General features: G+C 40.7%; 2 protein-coding genes across 8 annotated transcripts; one reads left to right on the plus strand and one right to left on the minus strand.

Annotated features, from left to right (window-relative positions):
• Nucleotides 1-1959: 1959 nt before the first annotated feature.
• On the plus strand, nt 1960-18323 carry tppp (tubulin polymerization promoting protein). 4 transcript variants are annotated; one of them, XM_031852512.1, is made up of 6 exons: nt 1960-2265; nt 2358-2399; nt 8003-8083; nt 8682-9017; nt 12977-13130; nt 13215-18323. In XM_031852512.1, the coding sequence occupies exons 3-6, from the start codon at nt 8070-8072 to the stop codon at nt 13422-13424; spliced, it is 714 nt and encodes a 237-aa protein (XP_031708372.1). In that variant the 5' UTR covers nt 1960-2265; nt 2358-2399; nt 8003-8069; the 3' UTR covers nt 13425-18323. The 4 variants fall into 4 exon arrangements, with proteins under 4 accessions (XP_031708372.1, XP_031708371.1, XP_031708373.1 ...); XM_031852511.1 differs by lacking the exon at nt 2358-2399; XM_031852513.1 differs by lacking the exons at nt 1960-2265; nt 2358-2399 and adding an exon at nt 2422-6679.
• On the minus strand, nt 12457-20449 carry cep72 (centrosomal protein 72). Of its 4 annotated transcripts, none has more exons than XM_031852507.1 (14): nt 20336-20449; nt 19966-20093; nt 19599-19791; nt 19407-19515; nt 18808-18956; nt 18306-18355; nt 18178-18220; nt 17549-17749; nt 17271-17452; nt 17063-17156; nt 16792-16970; nt 16568-16694; nt 16138-16249; nt 12457-16012 (listed from the first exon to the last, which is right to left on the minus strand). In XM_031852507.1, exons 1-14 carry the CDS (start codon nt 20409-20411, stop codon nt 15952-15954), a joined length of 1704 nt encoding a protein of 567 aa, XP_031708367.1. In that variant the 5' UTR covers nt 20412-20449; the 3' UTR covers nt 12457-15951. The 4 variants fall into 4 exon arrangements, with proteins under 4 accessions (XP_031708367.1, XP_031708369.1, XP_031708366.1 ...); XM_031852509.1 differs by having other exon boundaries at nt 17549-17641; nt 18808-18959; nt 20336-20448; XM_031852506.1 differs by having other exon boundaries at nt 18808-18959; nt 20336-20447.
• Nucleotides 20450-20721: the final 272 nt, after the last annotated feature.

The following is a 20721-nucleotide window of genomic DNA, read 5'->3' on the forward strand; positions in this document are numbered from 1 at the left end:
ACACATGTAAAACATGTGTGAAAGGGAAAAGTCCTCTCAAAATCTCTAAGACCTGAATGACTATGAGAGAGAGACACACAGAGAAAGATAGAGAGAGGAGAGAGACTGAGTGAATGAGTGTGAGAGAGACAGACAGGCAGACAGACAGACAGATGGACTGAGTGGGAGAGAGACAGGCAGACAGAGAGAGAGACAGACAGACATACACCTGCGTGCGTGTAACTGGTTGCCGTGGTGAGGACGCCAAATGTGGAAGAAGAAGAGTGTTAAAATACCTACGGAAGAAATAGTTGAAGAATAAAGATTAGAAGAACAATAGTTCAACAGTGGGCATCACACTCACAACATGTTATCTTTGTGCTAATCACCATACGTTGTTATCTAACTTTCACCTGCATGATAGAGCTTGTGACGAAGGCATTTACTGGAGCAAAAGGAGACACAGATTAAGAGTGTTTACCATTTCTACCATTACATTACAGTCATTTAGCAGACGCTTTTATCCAAAGCGACTTACAATTCAGAGTCTATCACATTTCTACACCGTAGGCACAGCTACGGGAGCAAGTTTAAAAGTCACAAAAAGCGTTTTAAATTATAATAACCAGAAAATAATAGTAAGGGGGGCAAGGTAATGACACAAACTAATGCAATAACAATTCAGCAAATAACTGTAGCCATTAAAATGTCCAGGGTGCCACATTAACACAAGTATCCAAACCTCGAAGATTGACAATTTTTAGACAGCAGAATATACACAAATTCACATAGAAATCATTTACATGGATGTCTTATTTTCAATTTAAATAAATAAAATAAAAAGGTGACATAGATGGCAGTATACGTGTATTTAAACCATAGATTTGTTATATTTACCTGCGTCTTTGTTGTGTTATTGATACAGATGTATTTAATGCAGGTTATTTCATCTGATATTTGATGTTGATGGTTAATTTGCAACATTTCTGTTATCAAATCCTACATAATAGTGTAAAGTGTGACACTGGGCAAATGTATGGGAGGTGTACTGTGTGTATTTTGGTCAACACTGAGGCAATAGTCCAGAGCTTTTTTTTAGGCATTAGTTGTAATATAAATGCAAGAATCCTTTTTTATTATTTGCAATGTCTGAAAGGAAGAACATATCTGCAAGCAATATCAAAAGCCTGAAACCTCAGTTACATTTACATGTATGAGCTTACAAAATAAGACCATTATTACATGTTGTAATTAAACAACTACACCCATTATTAATTATTTCCCCTTCCAATTATTTATTTTCCATTAAAGGGGAAATTATTGAGAAACACCAAATGGGGTGGGGGCTGCTATTAACCACACGGTGGCGCACTCGAAGCAGCTTTAGATAGACTATTATGTCATCAAGTGATTTCTCCCAGTTCAGGTTGTTTTTTTATCATGATACAAGCCCTTTCTTTTGCTCATAGACATGCATGTTTTTGCCACTTGCCCCTGCCTTTGAATAGTATATCTGAGAGCTTGGAATTACTATATTATTTGGACCATCAGTAAGGCTAGAGGTTACATAATGTCCATCCATGTCCAACCACTGGTTATGTAACACATTTGCACACTGGACATCAGATGAGTAAGATTCAGAGGGCAGTCTTGGCAAGATAAGCATCCTTTTTGCCGACAGAGAATTTCCCATGATGATATAAAGTGAAGTCCTACGAGTCAATTCCCTCAACTGACCAACCGGAACATTCAAAACTCCTGTGCTTGAACAAGTCATGATCAAAGTGCACTAATCTTAAAAATATTTGTATTGCTTGTATGTGACCCTTGGCCTCTCATTTCCTCCCTCTGTGGCTCATGGTCACACACACACACACACACACACACACACACACACACACACACACACACACACAGGGGCTTCATACTGGTTGTTTATTAATGAATGCATCAACATAAAACCATCCACGTCCAGTGTGTACATCTTCCTTCTCCACCTCTCTAAGCACCAAAAAGATGCGCCTAGCTCCGACCACTTGTTTATGAGCGCTCCACTGAGCACTGTGGCACCATCACAGGCAACAACACCGAGGCAAGAAGAAAACAGCTCGTCGCGCACGGCGGGCAGCCAATCAGCGCGCTGGTTTCTCTTCAGCATCTCGGAGAGAATTAAACCGTCGAGCAGACTTGAGTTCAGGCAGCGCGGACGAAAGAGACTTCAGGACTCCGCGACGCGCAATTATGGTTTTGTGAATTTGACAAGAAGGGGGAGGATTACATCACCAGGTGATTATAACTTTATTTGCCATCATTTCTCAAATTGTTGCTTGTTTTGGCTCATGCTACACCTGCATGTTTTCACATTATGACAAATGCAGATTTCGATGACAACCCACACAAAATTCAGCTGATTCCTGAAGGTGCTCTTTGTTTTGTTTTCATGTCTTCGCATGCTTCCTGTTCATGCTACTGAACATACATAAGATGCCTTTAAAGCTGCAAGGGCGTGTGGCAGCATGCTCTGCCCAAACTTGAATCAAATTTGAAAGGGTATTTTCCTAAAATGCCATGTTCTGCATTGGCAGACACCCATCAGGGTCTGACAATAACAACCTGATCACGTGGACTCAGTGTGAATCTGGCATTTGCAAGTTTATGTAACATGTTTCGCACTGACACAGCTGCCGCCATGTCTGGAAACATAAACACGAGCTTTTCCTCCGCTGTTTATCTTTTTTAAAGCGGGCTCGATGAGAGCCAGAGTGAAGGCTTCTGCAATAAGCATCGTTACTTGTCAGAAAGTATGCCAATGTATTTGGCATGTTGCTGCATCTTTCATGCCAAGCTGCTGGCTTACATGTGTAGTTACATAATTCTGCATGAAAAAAAAAAAATGACGCCCTCTTTTATTAGCATCCTGATCTACTGTGAATTGCTCTTAGGGATAATAAATAGGATATTAGGAGGCCCTTCAAATACAGTACATCTAAGGAAGGTATGTTCATTTTTTTCTCAGTAAATGGTTTTGTAGCAGCATTCCCCATAGGTTAAATTAGGTATGCATGAGAAGAAAAAACAGTCACTGACTTTGTCCCAGATTTCACTGTCCTAGGTTTCATTGCATTGGTCCAACAGCCTTTGGGTTCTGTCACAAACAGTTAATCTCAGAGTGTAAATTACCCTATTTTGTTTATGGTGACTCAAATTCAGGTCAGGTTTCCAAAATAAAAGGGATGCTTCTGGGCAAAATGAGGTGTTGCAGTCCGACAGCATTTTCTTTACTACACGAAAGGGCAAATTTTGTTTTACAGTGTGTGTGTGTGTGTGTGTGGCTGCAGGAGAAGATAACAAAGACACTACATGGCATTTCTTTGTCATTACAAAGACTTAAAAATGACCTATCTTGATGAACTAAGAGAGACATTAAACAACAGTCTGGCTTCAAAAAAAATTAAACTGGACTCAGAGCTAATTTGCTGCTGGATCAACAGACCTCTCTCCATCTGAGCCATGTCAGGGACACTTATGCTGTTTATGGCATAATGTATTCCTCACAAACGCGGGGTTGCATAAGGACCCCACGGCTGACTTTACACTGCCTTATACCTCTATTTGGCTTGCTGCTGCTGCTGCCAACAATAACCACTGTAGCTGCTTGTTTCAAACATCTTGTTTTTCTACTGCACACAATGCTTGCCAAGATCTTTGACTCACCGAGCAGTTAAAGGGCTTAGGGAGGCGAGGACTGAATAGAGACGGCGTGGTGGTGACCTCAGACCCGGTCTGCAGCATGCTGATGTCATACTCTCTCTCCTTATGTCTTTGGGGGAACAGTGAGGGTGGGGGACTGTGGCCAAACTGGGAAATGGTTTAGAGGTTCTATTTAGTGGTGTCAGTGCCTGAAACAGAACATGTTGAAGGATAAGGCTTCCGTATGTTTGCCATGCTGTCTGTGGCACTCACTTATTGCTTTCTACTGCAGATGAAGATATTAAAAAAGGGTCACAATATCTTGTTTTATTTTTATAAAGAGCCAAATATTTTCTTTAAACAGCTGGGCACTGTAGTTTTAAGTATACGATCTATTTTCTGCAGAGGAGTAATGCACCTTAGGTGCACTAGAAACTAGTTATATTATGTGTATATATATAAATAATACACACAGACACACATAATTATGTCAAAATAAACCACAACACACACCTTCATTGTAATGAAGGAACATGTTTTGTCTCAAAAAATATCAAATTTATTATAAATTCTCAATTTTGAGGAGCTGGAACCATCAAATGTTTGCTTGTTTTGCTTGAATGATGACGTTAACAGTTAATCGATGATGAAAATAGTTAGCAATTCATTTTCTGGTGATCTAATAGAATAATCCACTAATCGTTGCAGCTCTATGGCTCACTAATATGTTTTATTAGTTTTAGGTTGATAATGGAGATACGGCACAGAGGAGTAGTCACTAGTATACATAGCAGAAAACTGGTAGATATGGTGGACTATAGCTGGAGATACGTTTTGAGGACACTGGGGGCTTCAGTGTAGTAACGATGGTCTCTGTTTTACATTTTGATTGACTGACACGTCACATTCCTGAGCAGCTGCCTGGAAAGGACACTGATCTAGATAGAAAGCAGATGGGATCTCTGCATGCCCACTCACCACATTGGAGGAGTAGGCCTCGGTCAAACCCTCTTCTCACACACACACTCACATCACACTGACAACAGTGTCATCATTTTGTGGGTGAAACGCCATCTGCCAAACTGAAAAACAGTTTAGTTTTTTGGTATTTCAGCCTGCATGTTGTCTACCGGCTGATCTCCTCCCTTGAGAATGAATAGAATGTTCCAGCCATGGCTGCGTATTGTTGCTATGAATAGATGCAGTTAAAAATGGGTCAATTTATGGTTAAAGCACTCATCTGTGCAGTGTATTGCCAGAAGGCGAGTGTATGTAAGCATGCTGTCATCCAGTTACAGATTTGTCTCTGGAGATCTGCCCTTAACCAAATGGCTTCTCGTGAGTATGTGGCAAAGTGGGGCAGAAAAAAAAAGACACAGGACAAAACCACTACTACGATGGTTGTACTGGTCTCATTTTTAAAATACACAGAGTAGGAATTTGGCCCAAAACACCGTATTGGTAAAGTACAGCTTTACAGCACCAAATAATCTGTACTCCATACTATACAGTTTATAATGGGTTTATAGTCTATCAGAGCACTACATTTCCTTTCATCTCTGTTTGTGTTCTACTTCAGGCCACTGAACTGTGTTAATGACCTCTCCTTCATGTATTGAACATGATGTGGTTTGAGGAGGCTTGTTGTACTGAGGACTTGGACTCTTGAAACTACTGACTATAAATTAGATGAGGAGGAGAGGGAGTAAAAAGATTCCTTTGTTTCCCACAAAGATGTGTCTGCTGTCATTTAAGCACAAAGGAAAACACACAGCAAGTAGTTACTCTATTTGAAAGGATGTGGATCTCCACTAAATGACTGTTTCGTTAGTATTAGATGGAACCTCAGTATCATATTATTTTTATGAATATTAGTTGAAATAATATAATTTCCTTTTTGGAATTACAGTGAAATTCTATTGATTATAAGTCAGTAAATCTCCCACATAAAAAACCCAATGTGTGTGTGATGACCTAAAGGGACTTATTTGATTTGTCCAATAGAAAATGAATTGCCAACAATTTTGATAATTGATTAATTGTCTTTTATTAAGTCTTCTATCATATAATATTTGGTCTCTGGTTCCAGCATCACATGTGACAATTTTCTGGTGGATTGAATATTGTTTGTAAATTGAATTTTTTTTCAGTATTGGGCTGTTTGTTGTACAAAACATGTACATTCAATATATTACCTTGTGGACATTATTTTCTGACATTTGATAGACTAAATGATTGAGCGAAAAGAAAATGATTAATTAGATTTGATGCTTGAATATTTATTCAGATATATTTAAGTTTTTAAGTTATTTTTTTCTTATTCCACATGTAAGCAATGTTGTTTTCTTTAAATATTAAAATGCTTAAAGTGCAAATTATGGGTTAAATTGTAAATTTAATTTACTGTTATAAAAAGATTGACCTAAACAGACTAATGGTAACATCCCATTTATAATCCCAGCATTCCCATAACAGTGAGTGCAAATGTACACATATTCACTGAAAATAGGCACAGCTACAAAGATCGATCATAGGATGTTAAAAACGATATAGATATGTAACCATGTTTTACGTGTACTTTGTTAATGGTATGTATACTAGATAAATAAAACCTTGAGGCATCAACAACCTCAATAACTATTTGGATTGTCTTGGCCTGAGCCCTCGATGACATATGACTACAAAACCCCTTCCATCAATCGTGGTACTCTGCGATGTCACCATGTGTGTATGTGTGAATAAATGGGCATGGCATGGGTCAGACAGAGAAGCCACTAGCATTGGACAATGGGTTCCCAGTGTCTGTTGCTCTGAATGCCATTATTCATAGACATTAATAATCTCCTTTTTTGTCCCTCTAAGAATTGACATCGTGATTATAATGGCTTTATGCAGTGTCAATCTTGGACCTTTTGTACCCATTCAAGTGTCAGCTGTACTTAGCAAGGTCACATTCGTAATCGTTGGCCACAGGGTCCACAACCCTTCGCTTTACACGGGGCCACTGGGGGTGAGTGAAAGTCTTTATTGGCGACTTGAGGGACTTGCTTGAAACCTTGGTAGCTGGAGCAGAAGGTTAGGTCCACAGGACACGACATCTCTCTCTAGTTGGCATCTTGTTAGCATCTAGTTTAAATTGAAGCAAGTGCAGCTACTGGTTTTAGATACTTTGTTGAGGACGGTGTACTTTGCCATGGCAACACAGGTCCTTTAAGGATGCTGAGCTAAGTATGGGGACAGCTGAAAGGTGAGCAGAGCACCATCACTTGGATTACATTTTCGTATTAATAATAGCAGAGGGGCTTTTTGATATTTTGTATGGCAGTAAAGTTACCTTAATGACTAATGCAAGCACTTCAGTTGTGGTTTAAGGGTGAGGCTGAGTTGATGGTGAGATGCTGCTGCTCTATACAAAGAGATGCAAGTCAGGATGATGATGTGTTTAGAGAGGAATCCCTAAAGTCAGACTGAATGAAATCATCTTATGCTGGAGAGGAAAGCGACGATGCTGCTCAGTGTGCAAATGCAACCTTTGAGGATCTGTCACAACGAAGAATAGCTTACAGACAGACGTTATCTGGGGTTAATTTGGAGTTAATGATGAGGATTTTGATCTTGTTCCTTTTCTGTGGTTATTATTCACTTCATTCTGAATGCGTCACACCCGAGGGGCAGATCGGAGACTCAAACGCAGACACAGACACTGGAGACGAGGTGAAGTTTAAACTTAAGAATCTTTACTGGTCCAAAAGGTCATAAACAAACTTAAAGCACCTCCAACAGAGCAGGGAAAAAGATCCAAAAACACAGAAGAAAGGCAAAAGGATAAATCAGGAGCAAAAGCTAGAGCTAGAGCAACAAGCAAACACAAGGGCGACACAATACTGGGACAGACAGGGGAACGAACAAGGACAATCTGACAACCAGAACAGGGAAAGCAGGGGAGTATATATGTGTGGGGTGATGAGAAGATTGAAGGCAGCTGGGTGGACTGGGCAGGTGAGTAGGATGAGTGCAATCAGGGGACACAGAGACACAGACACAGGAACACAGGGGGCAAAGCCTAAACCGTGACAGAATGTTTTCCTTAAATATAGTTCTGTCTGTGTGCCAGACTGGATTAGACATTATGTCGTAAATAATTGTGTTTTTATTGGAGCACAATTAAAGAGTGACAAGTATATATGACGAGCATATATGTGGAATGTACCTTTTGTTGTGGCGTGTTTATTGCTTTGGTTTAATTTGTTTCATCCCTTCCACTCTCTGGCACTCGCATATGTGCAGACACATCCTCTCGCAGTATTCACCTCCATTTTCATCTTTTTCACAGCACAAAGAGAAAACCAAAGTCAGCTAATTCAAGCACTGCACAGAAGGAACCAAATTCCCGCACAAGCATGGCAGACCAGAAGTAAGTTTTTTTTTTTTTTTTTTTTTTAGAAGTCATGTTATGAGCCTTCACCTCACATTTTCGTGTGTTTGTTCAAATGTCCATCTGCTCTCTCGGTTCTTGATTTGTGCGCATTTTGAATTCCACAGAGATCTATTTATATCCTTCACCTCTTTACTCGAACAAGCAAGACATCTGCCTCATTCAGAGGCAGTGTGAGCACAAAAACAGACTAATTGTACCAGAAGTAGCTTGTTGACGAGCTGTGTCTTGACCTTCAGGCATAACACACTTTTATCGTTCTGCCGAAGAGTTTTTCCGTTAGATCTGATGTTCTTTCTACTTGCTGTACAGACTGTGATTAATTGTCCCTTTTCTCTTGAATCTGTTGATTGTGATCAACTCCATTAACATTTCCTGTAAATCTTGATAAGAATTATTTAATGCTGTTACTTGATGTAAAGCCAATATGACCTCTTGTGTTCTGAATACTTAGTTGTGTGGTACGAAAGAGTAGCTTCAGTGTGTGTACTACATTTTCCAATATATCACCTCAACTGAAAACTGCCACGTACAGCTCTTACATCATGTGGATGATGTATTTTTCCCCCCCCCTCAGAGACAACATAGACGACTTTAAAGTCCAGACAGCCAAACATCCTAACATGGGCTCGGCCCCTTTACAGCCGCACAGTGAACAGTCTAGAGACCGGCTGTCCAAAAGGCTTTCAACTGAGTCTAATGGGACCAGTGACGGAGGCGCGGGCTCGTCCACACCAGTGGAGGTGACCGCTTTGGAAGAGTCGTTTCGCCGCTTCGCCATCCACGGTGACACTCGCGCCACCGGCAAAGACTTGCACGGCAAGAACTGGTCCAAGCTCTGCAAGGACTGTGGCGTGATTGACGGCAAGAACATCACCCTCACTGACGTTGACATCGTCTTCAGCAAAGTCAAGTAAGAAAGACAATATTGTTTATTTGAGCCTATTTAAGCTACCTTTCACTGCTTAAATGTCTTTTGCTTTCACTAAATCTGCCAACATCTGAACCAGCTAAGATCTTGTAACAGGCATGCCACTACAGGATTCTTTTACTTCAGTGTTACTTCACGGGTGCAGCGGCTGAGATGGCTACAGGCTTAGTCACCCAGATCAGCATGCCCAAGAGGCCACTAAAGTGGTGCAAACAGGGTACCATTATGGTTGTTAGGAACACAGAAGTGGAGAGGAAAACTGTCTCTGGACTGCACTGTAGCAATGTTTCTACTCTATTTCATTAGTGTTCAGAGAATTTAATCTGTGGTATCGTCTTCACACACACAGTCAAGTAAAACAGGCCCCGACCTTATTAATAATACCTAATTAAGATGTCAACTGTTTCATTAGGGCCTGCTCCAAGGAAACATTAAGCAAGCATGATAGAAACAGCTCTGAGGCAGATATTTCGTAGTTACTGAATTCCATGTTTTTGGGCTTTGTTTTGGAAGATGCCTTTATTTCTTATTTATCAAGTTGGCTCGGCTGTAAATCAGAAGCAGCAGCCAGAGCAAGAGGCCATGATGGCTCATCCTGTATCTCCTTAGGCCAGCTTGATTCATCCTCTACTGCTTTATTTACATGAAGTAGAATCTAATAATAAGCTGTGACCTCAATATCACTTCATCAAAGAAGAAACACTTTTCATCTGTACAGCTGTGCTTACATTGACCAACTGTACTGAATGTATTTGGGCTGATAACATATTGACAGACGTGTGTAGATGTCTTCCCCACCACATCCAGGCTGGCTCACACCAACTCCTTTAAATCACGGTTTACCTTTCAAACTAGCTAAAACTTAAGAAATATAAAATTCAAACCTCTCTTTAAACGTCAAGTTAAGTTTTTACTCAAAACCCTAGATTAAATATAATCAAGTTCCTCAAAGAAAGTTAACAGACAGTGTTATGGTGCTGCTGAACTATTCTCAGGATACCGGTTCAGCAAGCAAACTATAACCGCTGAACAGAAAGATTGAACCAACAGGCAGGTCTTACTTGGTGAAAAGGTTTTTTCCTTACTATGTTGTTGTCCATTCATCATGAGTCATGTCAGGCTACTTAACTGACTTTTACTGTAGCTGGCAAACAGAGTAATGTTTTGTAAAGGAAAACAGAGCGGCCAAAAGTTAGCCACATACAGTAAGGTGACGCATAATAAAGCTGGTGTAGGAAAGGGCAGGGCTTTTACAATGTGGGTTTGTACATTTTTTTTTTTGCGCATGATTATTTATTTTCTCTTCATTCATACACAAAGCAGCTTTTTATTAATCTTTTTTTGTTCTGGTTGGATGTTATGAACCAGGATAGAAGAGTGTAGCCACTCGTCATCAAGTCATCAGGAGTGTGAATCTCACACTGATTTAATATATTTTCCATCTCCCGCTGGTGTGTAACCGTAGCTCAATCTCAGTCACTTTGTGTACGTACTTATATACAGGAGATTCCAAAGTGGTTTTAGTGGGATTTTTCAATTTGAAACTGTTTATTCCTGTCTTTATAAAAAAACAACAACTGTGTACAGGTAAAATACAATATTTCAAAAAGCAGCACCAGGAGCTCCTGAAAATGTAACTCCACAAAACTAGGACCTACTTACCACTACTGTTACAGACAGAGTACAGCAGAAACTAAAATTGCTTAAAGTGTATCATGTATTAAAAGTGTATCATGTAGAAAGATATTTGAAGGTATTGAAAATGAATTGTTCCTCTATGAAATGGATTTGATAATGCATGTTAGTTTCCGAAATTCAAAACTTACAAAACATGTTAAAGGAGATACACAAGAAGGCAGTGGCAGGATTCAGGCCTCAGCTATAGCCAAACATGCATGTGGCTTCAGATACTAGAGACTTACACTGACTCACATATTTGAATTTATTTGATGCCTTTATCATACATTTCCTCTGCTGAAAGATAATAAGCAACTTAATTACTTCAGCCATCACGTCTTACTGTAAACTTGACAAATCTTTCTTCATTTGTAACGCAAAAGGAGCACCCTTGTTTTCCAGGACCGTGAGTCACCCACATCAGCACTTTCACACAGTTGGCATGGCAGTGGGCATTCATGTTTGCTGCTGTGAACATTTTCCTTGGCAATACTAGAGAGTGATCTTAAAGCTAACTGCAGGATTTCCGCCTGATAAAATCCCACTCCATTGGTGAGCAATGTTTAGAAATGTGGTCAATTTGAGCAACGCTGTATACATTAGATGCTCAGATGTGATGCTTGCATATTAAACCACAGCTGTGTCGAGGAGGATTGTACAGTAGAATCCGAACAAAACGTGTGGCGTGCGAACACTTCAGTCAGACACAGGATAAAAAGAGGTCCATACTGGGGGGGGGGCTCGTTTTCATGTGGTTTCTGACTCCAGGCATGACTGAGCCTGGCAGGGCTGCCATGCCAAAGATGCAGATCTCCACTTTCCCTTTAATCAGTGTCAAAGCTCTTTGCTTGCACACGAGAAATTAAACATCTTAATGAGCACTGGCTAATCACAGTACGGCCGAATGAATCCATATTTATTGTGGGTATATGGAGGTCTGTTGCAGCACATCGAGTCTCTGCTGTGCTGTCTGCCTGCTTGGAGCCAGAACACCACAGCGTAAACTATGGATGAGGTAGAAATCTGGTGTGGACTAATTGGTTACTAGCATGGTCTTATGGCGGCTTCGGTTGTGTTTCCTTATCACTGAACACAGACGTAGGCGGTGAAGGAGCATCTTAGCATGAAACGGATTCAGACAACTACTGTTGTGTCAGATGCACATGGATCATGTACTGCAGATGGTTGAACTATAATAAACAGTAAGTCAGCTACCACAGTATCCCGGACTGAAGCAAAGCTCAACTCGCCCTCTAACCTTTGTCCTTCTCAACCTTATCGCAGCCTCCTCAGAATTTGATTTGCTGTTTATTTACACAGCTTAACCCTTAATACTTTGGAGAATCAAATAACTCAGTATGGGGAGATGTGCACAGAGAGCACAGTTAACTCCCCCGGACAGAAACGGCAGCTGGAAATCCAGTTTCCCTTCTGACAATAGACAGCATGGAACAGGCGCAAAGGAATGGAGCTCTCAAATGTTCAACACTGATGGATCGCCCAAACAAAACCTCTCAATGGATGAGTCAAATTAATAATGAACCCAAACATCCCTGTTTACTGTAGCTTGTTGCTATGACAGCAGGTTGCCCAGGAAGACTGCAGGCTTTACAGTCTGTTGTTTAGGTGATTCATCACCACGGCAATGGCTGTTTGTGTTTGTGTTACTATGCACTTTTTTACATGGAAGTGCAAATGGCCAGTTAAACAGCTGGAGCACTCTCAGAAGGAGAATAATTGATGATGATGATCTGTGGTGTAGTATTGTCAGCTGTTTCAACAGTTTGATCTTATAAATGAGAATACAGGTCTAAGGGTCCCTAGCTTGAATTAAAACCATCAGGGCTCTGGGTGCTGACTACTGCAGCTGGACACAATATGATACATGATATGAAGACACACTCGCATATACAGCCCACAGGTGCGTGTGTATAAGTCTGTACGGTTGCTCAGACAACAGTGAAGTACAGGGAGACGAGATCCAAACAGTGAACGGTTTCTCACTGTTTATCTCAGCAGGATACCATCTCCATGCTGTGTCTTACATCTGCCATGTTGAAGTGATCACACATGGCTCTGTGTACACTACCGTCCGCTCTCATTTTAAGTTTTCAAACTCCGACAGGCTGTAGAGAAGTTGATACAGCGAGCCTAAATACAGCGTTTCTTCCCCGGAGACACAGTTGAGATCATTTCTTTGCGGGGGTTTTATGTGCTATTCGGTGTTATCCCATACTTAAGCTACATTTCCACCTTCATTTCAGGAAGAAATCCTGTCGCACCATCACATATGACGAGTTCAAGGTTGCACTCGGAGATCTGGCCAGGAAGAAATATAAAGAAAAGGCTGGAGACGAGGCTGAGGCCGAGGTCTTCAAGCTGATTGAGGGGAAAACACCCGTCATCGCAGGAGTCACGGTAAGACTCAAAGCGTAAATATTACTGACTTTTCATACCAGCAATCGCAGAATTTACTCAAATGTTTTCTTAACTTCCTCGTAGAGAGCCGTGGCTTCCCCGACAGTGAGCCGTCTGACAGACCCCACTAAGTTTACAGGGTCACACAAGGAGCGTTTCGACAACACCGGCCGCGGGAAGGGTAAGGCGGGACGAGTGGACATGGTTGACACTTCGGGATACGTCTCGGGGTACAAACATCGAGGGTCATACGAAAAGAAAGTGAATAAACCTACCGAGGGCAAACCCATGTGAGGGCGAGCATAAGGAAATAAACATTCGATCAACTACTAGGATAATTTTCTATTAAATGAATAATCAAACAAAGCACAAAATAATAGGATTTCATATATTTTCCCACCCGTGTGTGTGTGTGTGTGTGTGTGAGTGAGAGAGATGTTTTTAAGTTCCTCTCTTTGAGAAGTGTGAGAACTGGAAAACTGTTTACATCTATTTTTACCAAGTCGTCACCAGCTGGTACATTCCTGTCTGAATGCAAGTTACTGCCAAACACGGAAGAGTACAAGAGAGAAAACTGCTATGCTATGAACATTGAAGCTTTGTTCTTACGATAGGGCCTTCTATTTATTGAGCACAATGAACATGCCAAGAAAAACAAAAGTGGGACAACAGTTTGAGTAATTAACAACATTGCACTTTCTAATGGAAATTCTTTTCTAATCCCATACTTGGCTGAAGAAATGCATTTTTAATGTTGAGTTTAAGTAAGAATTGGCACATTTGTGACAGATACTGTATTATCAATGTTTATTTCTTTTGAAAACTTAAATTTGTCCATCTTCCATGTTAATTGTCTGTCTGCCATCCCTTCTAGTGACTTTAAGTCTTCATACATTTCTGCGGTTCATTTTATTTTATAAGCTCACACTGTCATTTGAATAATTTGCCTTCAGCTCAAACCAAGAAAATATATTAAGGGTTTTATCAACTTTTTAAAAAATGTTTGCAAAGACACAATGCAGTTAACTGTGACTGAAGATTTTTGCCGTATCATTTTACTTTTGTGAATATGTAACACAAAAAAGCCCCTACCATGTAAACCTTTTAAATATGCCTGCTTACAACACTTCAACTAAAAGTACAATAGAATCCATTTTCTCTTTCGATGTCTTTATTCAGACTACAAACCATTTTGCCAACATGCATTTAAATTTTTTACTTGGTGTATTTAGCTGAAGGAGGAAGCTCTAACCACAATATACGAGCTCAGTTGTACAAGATTGTATTTTTAACATTTTACTTATATTTCCTCACCGGATTTCTAAAGTAGTTCTAATATATTTGTGGTAAGATTGTGTATATTCTGAAAAAGTTATAGCCACACGGCTTAATTTATAACACTGGCTTACTATGTTGTGTTTTCTGTATTGCTGTACTTTGTGCATGTTTATGTATATTGCATTTGATTCAGAAGCATACAGATGACAGGAGTGTGTCATATCTTATCTAAACTGCTGTGAGTACAGGACAGACTTAAATAATTTATTGCTAAAAAAACAGATGAAATTGTGGGATCATGATTAAAATCTTGTTTTGCTTGAAATCAATATGTATCAACTTGTACATACAAAGTCAGCTACGCTGCAATGCTATTATATTTGTCTGTTGGTAAAGATTCAGAGTACCTTTTAAGCGCGGTACTCTCATCCAAGGCACAAATTCAACTGAAAACAAACGCAGGTTTTTACGGTCGTATTCTGTATGAGATAAAAGGGAAAATTGCAAACAATACTTTTGTAGAATATTTTTCCAACATAGTGACAGTTTGTGTCACACACTACCTGTAGCCTCAGCTGATGAAGAATCATGCATCAATGCAAATCTAGCAGCTATTGAGTTTGTTTTGTCTGCTGCAGTAGCGTGATGTTTTCTGTGCTTAATGCCAAATACTGTGCACCTTCAATGTGGAGGAACAATATTGTCTTTTTTAATAACTTTTAATGTACTATTGTGCCCGGTGCATGCAGTGTGTTTTTGTTCTATAGATCCCTTAACGTGTTCATGATTTGTAATGCATTACTTAAAATAAAAAAAACACACCCCAGAACCTCCGCTTAGTCGGTTACCGGGTGTCAGTCAAAAGACTGTTTTATATTCTTATGGCTTTTTCGGGAACACATCAGAACTCCCTACTAGCAGCGACGGCCATTGAGCCGAGCAGTCACATAAAAACAATAGCTACACTCGGTACATGCAGGGGCACCAACGTTTGCCAGGTCTTGCATTAGTGTGTGTGTGTGTGTGTGTGTGTGTGTGTCTCCAGCCCTGAAGGCAGAGGTATAAATAAAGTCACAGTGCAGCTGGAATCTAGATGCATTCATTCCACTGCAGCGTACAAAGCAGATGGAGACAGAAGTGACCTAAAAAAAAACAAAACGTGAAAGCAGCCAAGAGAGACACAATCTTGCCACTGATCCAGAAAATATATTATGACCTCCTCACTGACATTCTCCCCCCCTTACATTCATTTAACATAACAGCCTTGTCACACACTTATACACAAACCTCCTTGAATTAATTGCCTTTCCCCGTTACGGTTTACATCAACCAAACGCTGGCTTTTTAAAAAAAAAAATTAAATAATGAAACATTTTCAAAAGGGCAAGGAACACACAAATGACATGTACACTGCAGTGATATAAAGTAAAAAATGATAAAAAAAAAAAAAACAGTCTGTAGCTGCTGGGCCTCGTGCAGCGAAAGCAATGTTAATATGACGTTCGGCATATTCTTGCTTTGATATTTTCATTCAAATTCCTCTTCAAAGTTCCCCACTTCCCTTCAGCTCAGCTAGCAAACACTCGTTGGTAGCCACCAGGGACCTGCAGTACATACGCAGACACAAACAACACAGTAGGGCTGGTTTATGTCTGAGAACTTCACGGGTTGTGGTTGTGGTTGATACAGCAAAACAAAGTGCCAACACTAAAATGGCCCAATTTCTTACCTGTGGCTTTCTTGCAGCATATTTGACAAATCCTTGACATTCTCAGCCTCCTGCACCTTCACCCTCAACCCCTCGATCTCTTTCCTCAGCTCCTCCACTTCAGTCTGAGCCTCTGAGAATGTGCAAGCACAAAATGTGAGTTTGTAAGGAAAACAGCAAAATGATCACTCGTTCAGTGCATTGCAAAAGTATTATTTATTCATCCATTACAGCCTGGAATTTAAATGATTTGTTTATTTGGATTTTAAGTTAATGGGCCTACACAAAATGGTCAAAATTGGTTAAGTGAAATGAGAAAAACTCGAGAAAAAATAAAGAAACTGGAATGTGATACGTGCATATAGTCACCCACTTTACTATGAAGCCCCAACTAAATTGGAAAAACAGCAAGGAGGCACTCTACATGTCTCCCATTGGCCTTCACACTCACCTTTGATCTGAGTAACAGGTGAACTTTTCATCATAGACTTGAGATACTGTCGTTCTAACTTGATGAGCTGTTTCTGTAGAGCGACATTTTCCCCCAAGACAATCCTCAGCTGCTCGTTTAGTTTGCCCTGTGTTAGAGAAAAGACAATAAATACAGTGCGCTCTTCCAAAACCATCAAGGCCACCTGAAGATCAACATCGTTTTCTCGTGCTGAATCCACTCACAACACCACTGCCGGCTACCTCCAGCTGAGCGGAGAGGCTACGGACTTCACTTTGGTGCTCTTCCTCTCGTGCAGCCGCTTGAAAGCTTAGTGCGTCAGCTTCCCGTCGTAAGGTCCTGACCTCGGCCTCCCGACTGGAAATATCATTTTCCATCATAGAGAGGATCTGGACCGCCCGAGCTAGAGCCACAAATAGAAATGATGATGACAGACATTATCTTCAAGCTTCTGTAATCAGATACCACATTCCCCAAACCAAACTCCCAACTCACACAGGAAGTTGTTGTTATGATGCAATGACCTCTCTCCGGTCCAGTGTTTGTCCACGAGGTTGAGGAGCATCTCCAGGGGTTTCCTATAACTACCCTGGGAGATGAGATAAGTGACGAGTTCGTGAGAGAGAAAACAACCTCAAATATGATGTGTACAATTAGTAGGAACAAAATAATGATTCAGTTTCAGACTGAATTCACTTCCCACCCTTTTTTTCTTGTCCCCTTGTTGCGGCTGGCTGGAGCCCCCCTCAGTCCCGTTTACGCTGGAGTAGGTCAGTCTTGGAGGATGTAAGATGGGGTTTGAGAGGTCAGACACATTCAAACCAGGACGACGTGGACTGGGAGGCCGGATGTTAGCTAATGAGGAACTATGACCGTGACTTTGATCTGCATTCAAATATTGAAAACACACATTCAACAACATGTATTTGTGGATGTTGAAGTCTGACAGAGGATTTTATGAAGTACAGACACTGTTCTTACCAGGATTGGGGGTGTAATGTCCCTTGGCTGCATGTCTGCTTTGATTGGGGAAGTCCTTTTGCTTTTGTTTTCCAGGCACGGGTCTGCGTGTCTCTACATAGGGGCCAAAGGACACCTTTGGTCTTTCAGTGACTTTTAATGAGGTAGAGCTTCGTTTATGAGATGCTTCTTTCATGTGTGGCACTTTGGACCTTGCGATATCTGGTCAAATTACAAATGACATAATAAATCACTAATATTAATTCACCCTAGATGTGCATGTTAAAAAATAAATAATTGGCTTCTGTCTCCACCTGGTGGAAAAGACAGGACAGTGGTCGAGGTACAATTTATTTAGTGCACTTCATTATTTCCATTTCTAAATAAAGTATTGTATCCTGTGTTCACCCAGCCCTGATTACCTATTCAAATCCACAGATGAAAGTACAGATCTTTTGATTAATTGCTTGTGGAACATGATATCGTTGATCCACATGAAGCCGGGACAAAAGAGGAGACAATGATCATTGAACCACAAACTGTTATCCCCATCATTACAACAGTCTTCATCCTCTTAATAAACCACGAACATGCACTTTCCCAACTCTATATCTCCATGACTCTCTGTGAAGAGAGCTGCAAAAACATACCGTATTTTGTAGGAGGATACCTGAGGATGGATTTAGCAGTTTCCTTAAAAAAGAACAAGAGGGGCACATTCAGTATATATGATCATGTAAATGTGTAACTGATTATATTATTGTGAAATAAAAATCACCTGTTTTGGAGTAGAACACCTCTGTTCTGTAAAGTCTTTTGATTCCTCCTCTTTGGGTTGTGAGACAGAATGAATAGAAGTTTGAAAAGAACACATAAATACTGTAGTGACCGTTGCTTCCCAATAAAAAAGTCACTACGGTTGCTGTAATGTTTGTTCTGACACGTGCCATAAATAACAAAGTCCAGTTTCGAATATAGGCATTTTATTCCTCACATAATCAGAGTTCACCACTTTCTCTTCAGTTATCCATTTTCTCCTCATACCAATAAATCATAACATTTGCATTTGTTAAATCTGCACGGTCAAAAACTGTTTGCTTCCACCTATTAGCAACAACCTGTGCCCAATGAACCCACTGATTATATTACCTGTGGCCAGGATCACACCAGCACTACGCCCCCATGTGGTGGGAGGTTGTACAAAAACAAAAACAACAAAATGGCTCTTACAAATACTACTGGTTTGGTTTTGACTTAGCTTCTATACTTTGACATCTTACCTTTGGCCTCCTTGAGAACTGAGTGGGCCTGGGTTGCACTTTGGTCTCCATGATTCGTCACAGCAAAATTCAACACAATATCATCGGTGTCAGTCAGGAGAGAGAGCCTCCTGGTCAAGCGGTCAACTAAAGCCAGTCTCTGATCACTGCTTCTGGGAACCACAAACAAGACGGTAAAGATACAACTCCAGAACATGTCGGAAAGGAGTTCATTGTGATAACGGTGATTCTTAGTGGGTGTTTTTGGCACCCGAGGTTTTCACCTGCAGACTGTATAAGATAAGTGGACTGAAAAGGGTTAAAGTTGTAAGATGAAAACACAGACTGCCACACCGTACAACGCCGAGGCTTTAAAACTCTACACTGATCCACATGTGACTGCTTTCTTTATAATTAAGCAGCTCAGTCACTCCCTTTTTTAGGGGGGAAAACTTCAATCAAACATCCCCAAAGATTATATGTCCTTTTTTATACTATTCATGAAAAGCATTAAAATCAGTTGTGTTTGTTTCCCGTGTTCTCAGGGTCCTTGGTGGGCCCTCTATCAAGTCAACGCTGAGCTGAAACACCTAAACCGAAGCATGTGACAATCAGCGTACCTCTGGTCAGCAACCTGAGTCAAAGACGAGCTCTTCTGCAGAGGTAGAAGGTCAGAGGAGAACTGCATTATGGCAGCTTTGCGCTCAGTGTCTCTGACTGAACAACCATCTAGAAGGCAAGAGGAGGACACTTAGTTATGATCAAAGCTTACCTGTGGTTAGCACAACCTGGGCGACATGGCTATATCTTACCTAGCTTGCGTAGGTTGGGCATGGCGTGCACCAGACAAGGACGGTATCGTGGGTAACTTTTGGCCAGAGGGTTGAGCCTGAGGTCAAGCTCTCTCAAAGCTGGCAGCTCGAACAGCACTTTCACCTCTTCAAGGGAAGGTATGCAGTTATAGTACAGGATCAGCCTCTCCAGCACTTTCACATGTTGAACCCCCTGGGGAGGAAACCATACAGTATTAAAAGGGCTTATCAAAACCACGTATTGTCAGAAACGTGCATAAAAATGTATAATAAGGAAATAAAAAGGGGATAACTGGACTTTAAATGGTCGACCTTTTCCCCAGCATTCAGTTTCAGGATGTGGTAGAGCGTTTAAACCCAACGTTACCTCAATGGAGACCAGCGCATTGCAGGAGAGGTCCAGAGACTTCAGACGGACAAAGTTATTCAGTGCGTTTCCCAGAAGTCTTATCTTCTCCTCGTACGTCCCCGGGAGGCTCAGTGAGCGGACATCACCTGTTTAAAGAGTTTATGTATACATGAGACTGCGCTCAGTTATTTGCTTCTGGTGCTGTGGTTTGCAGCAGGTGACAGTTAATTGCTAGAGGCTATGTTAGCTTAGCCGCAGATGCTAAGGCTTGGGAAAGTAACTGGCTAATTGAGTTTTAGTGACAAAAGCTAAACTGCACGACTTAACCCGTAATTCAACTGACATTTACTCCGACACAACTACTTGTATTAGCATGACATAATGTTACCTAGACATGGATGTTTTAGTTGTAATCTCTCTCGTATCCATTGCTCTGTTATGGTTGTCAAACACACCGCCGCCATACTTTTCGAACTTAAGCTGCCTTCAGGTAACGTTACTGTCGTAGGAAATCAAACACCTCTTCCTGCATTACTGCTGCGTACAACCAGTAGGCTGGAACTCATACTAACAATGGTTATTATTTTTTACACACCATTGAAAAAATCCTGTTTGCCATAGTGCTAGATATGAATGTGCCTTTAATTCACATAACCTAATAAGGCAGTCTTATCAAAATCCGAATACACTTTTTTAAAGAGTGAAAACAGTAATGATTTTGAATAAGTTTGGCTGATCATCGTTTGTTGGCTACAGCACTACTTAAAATGTTAG

The sequence above is a fragment of the Anarrhichthys ocellatus genome, unplaced genomic scaffold (genome assembly GCF_004355925.1).
Source record: "Anarrhichthys ocellatus isolate YVR2014 unplaced genomic scaffold, GSC_Weel_1.0 scaffold13, whole genome shotgun sequence".
NCBI classification, from domain to species: domain Eukaryota; kingdom Metazoa; phylum Chordata; class Actinopteri; order Perciformes; family Anarhichadidae; genus Anarrhichthys; species Anarrhichthys ocellatus.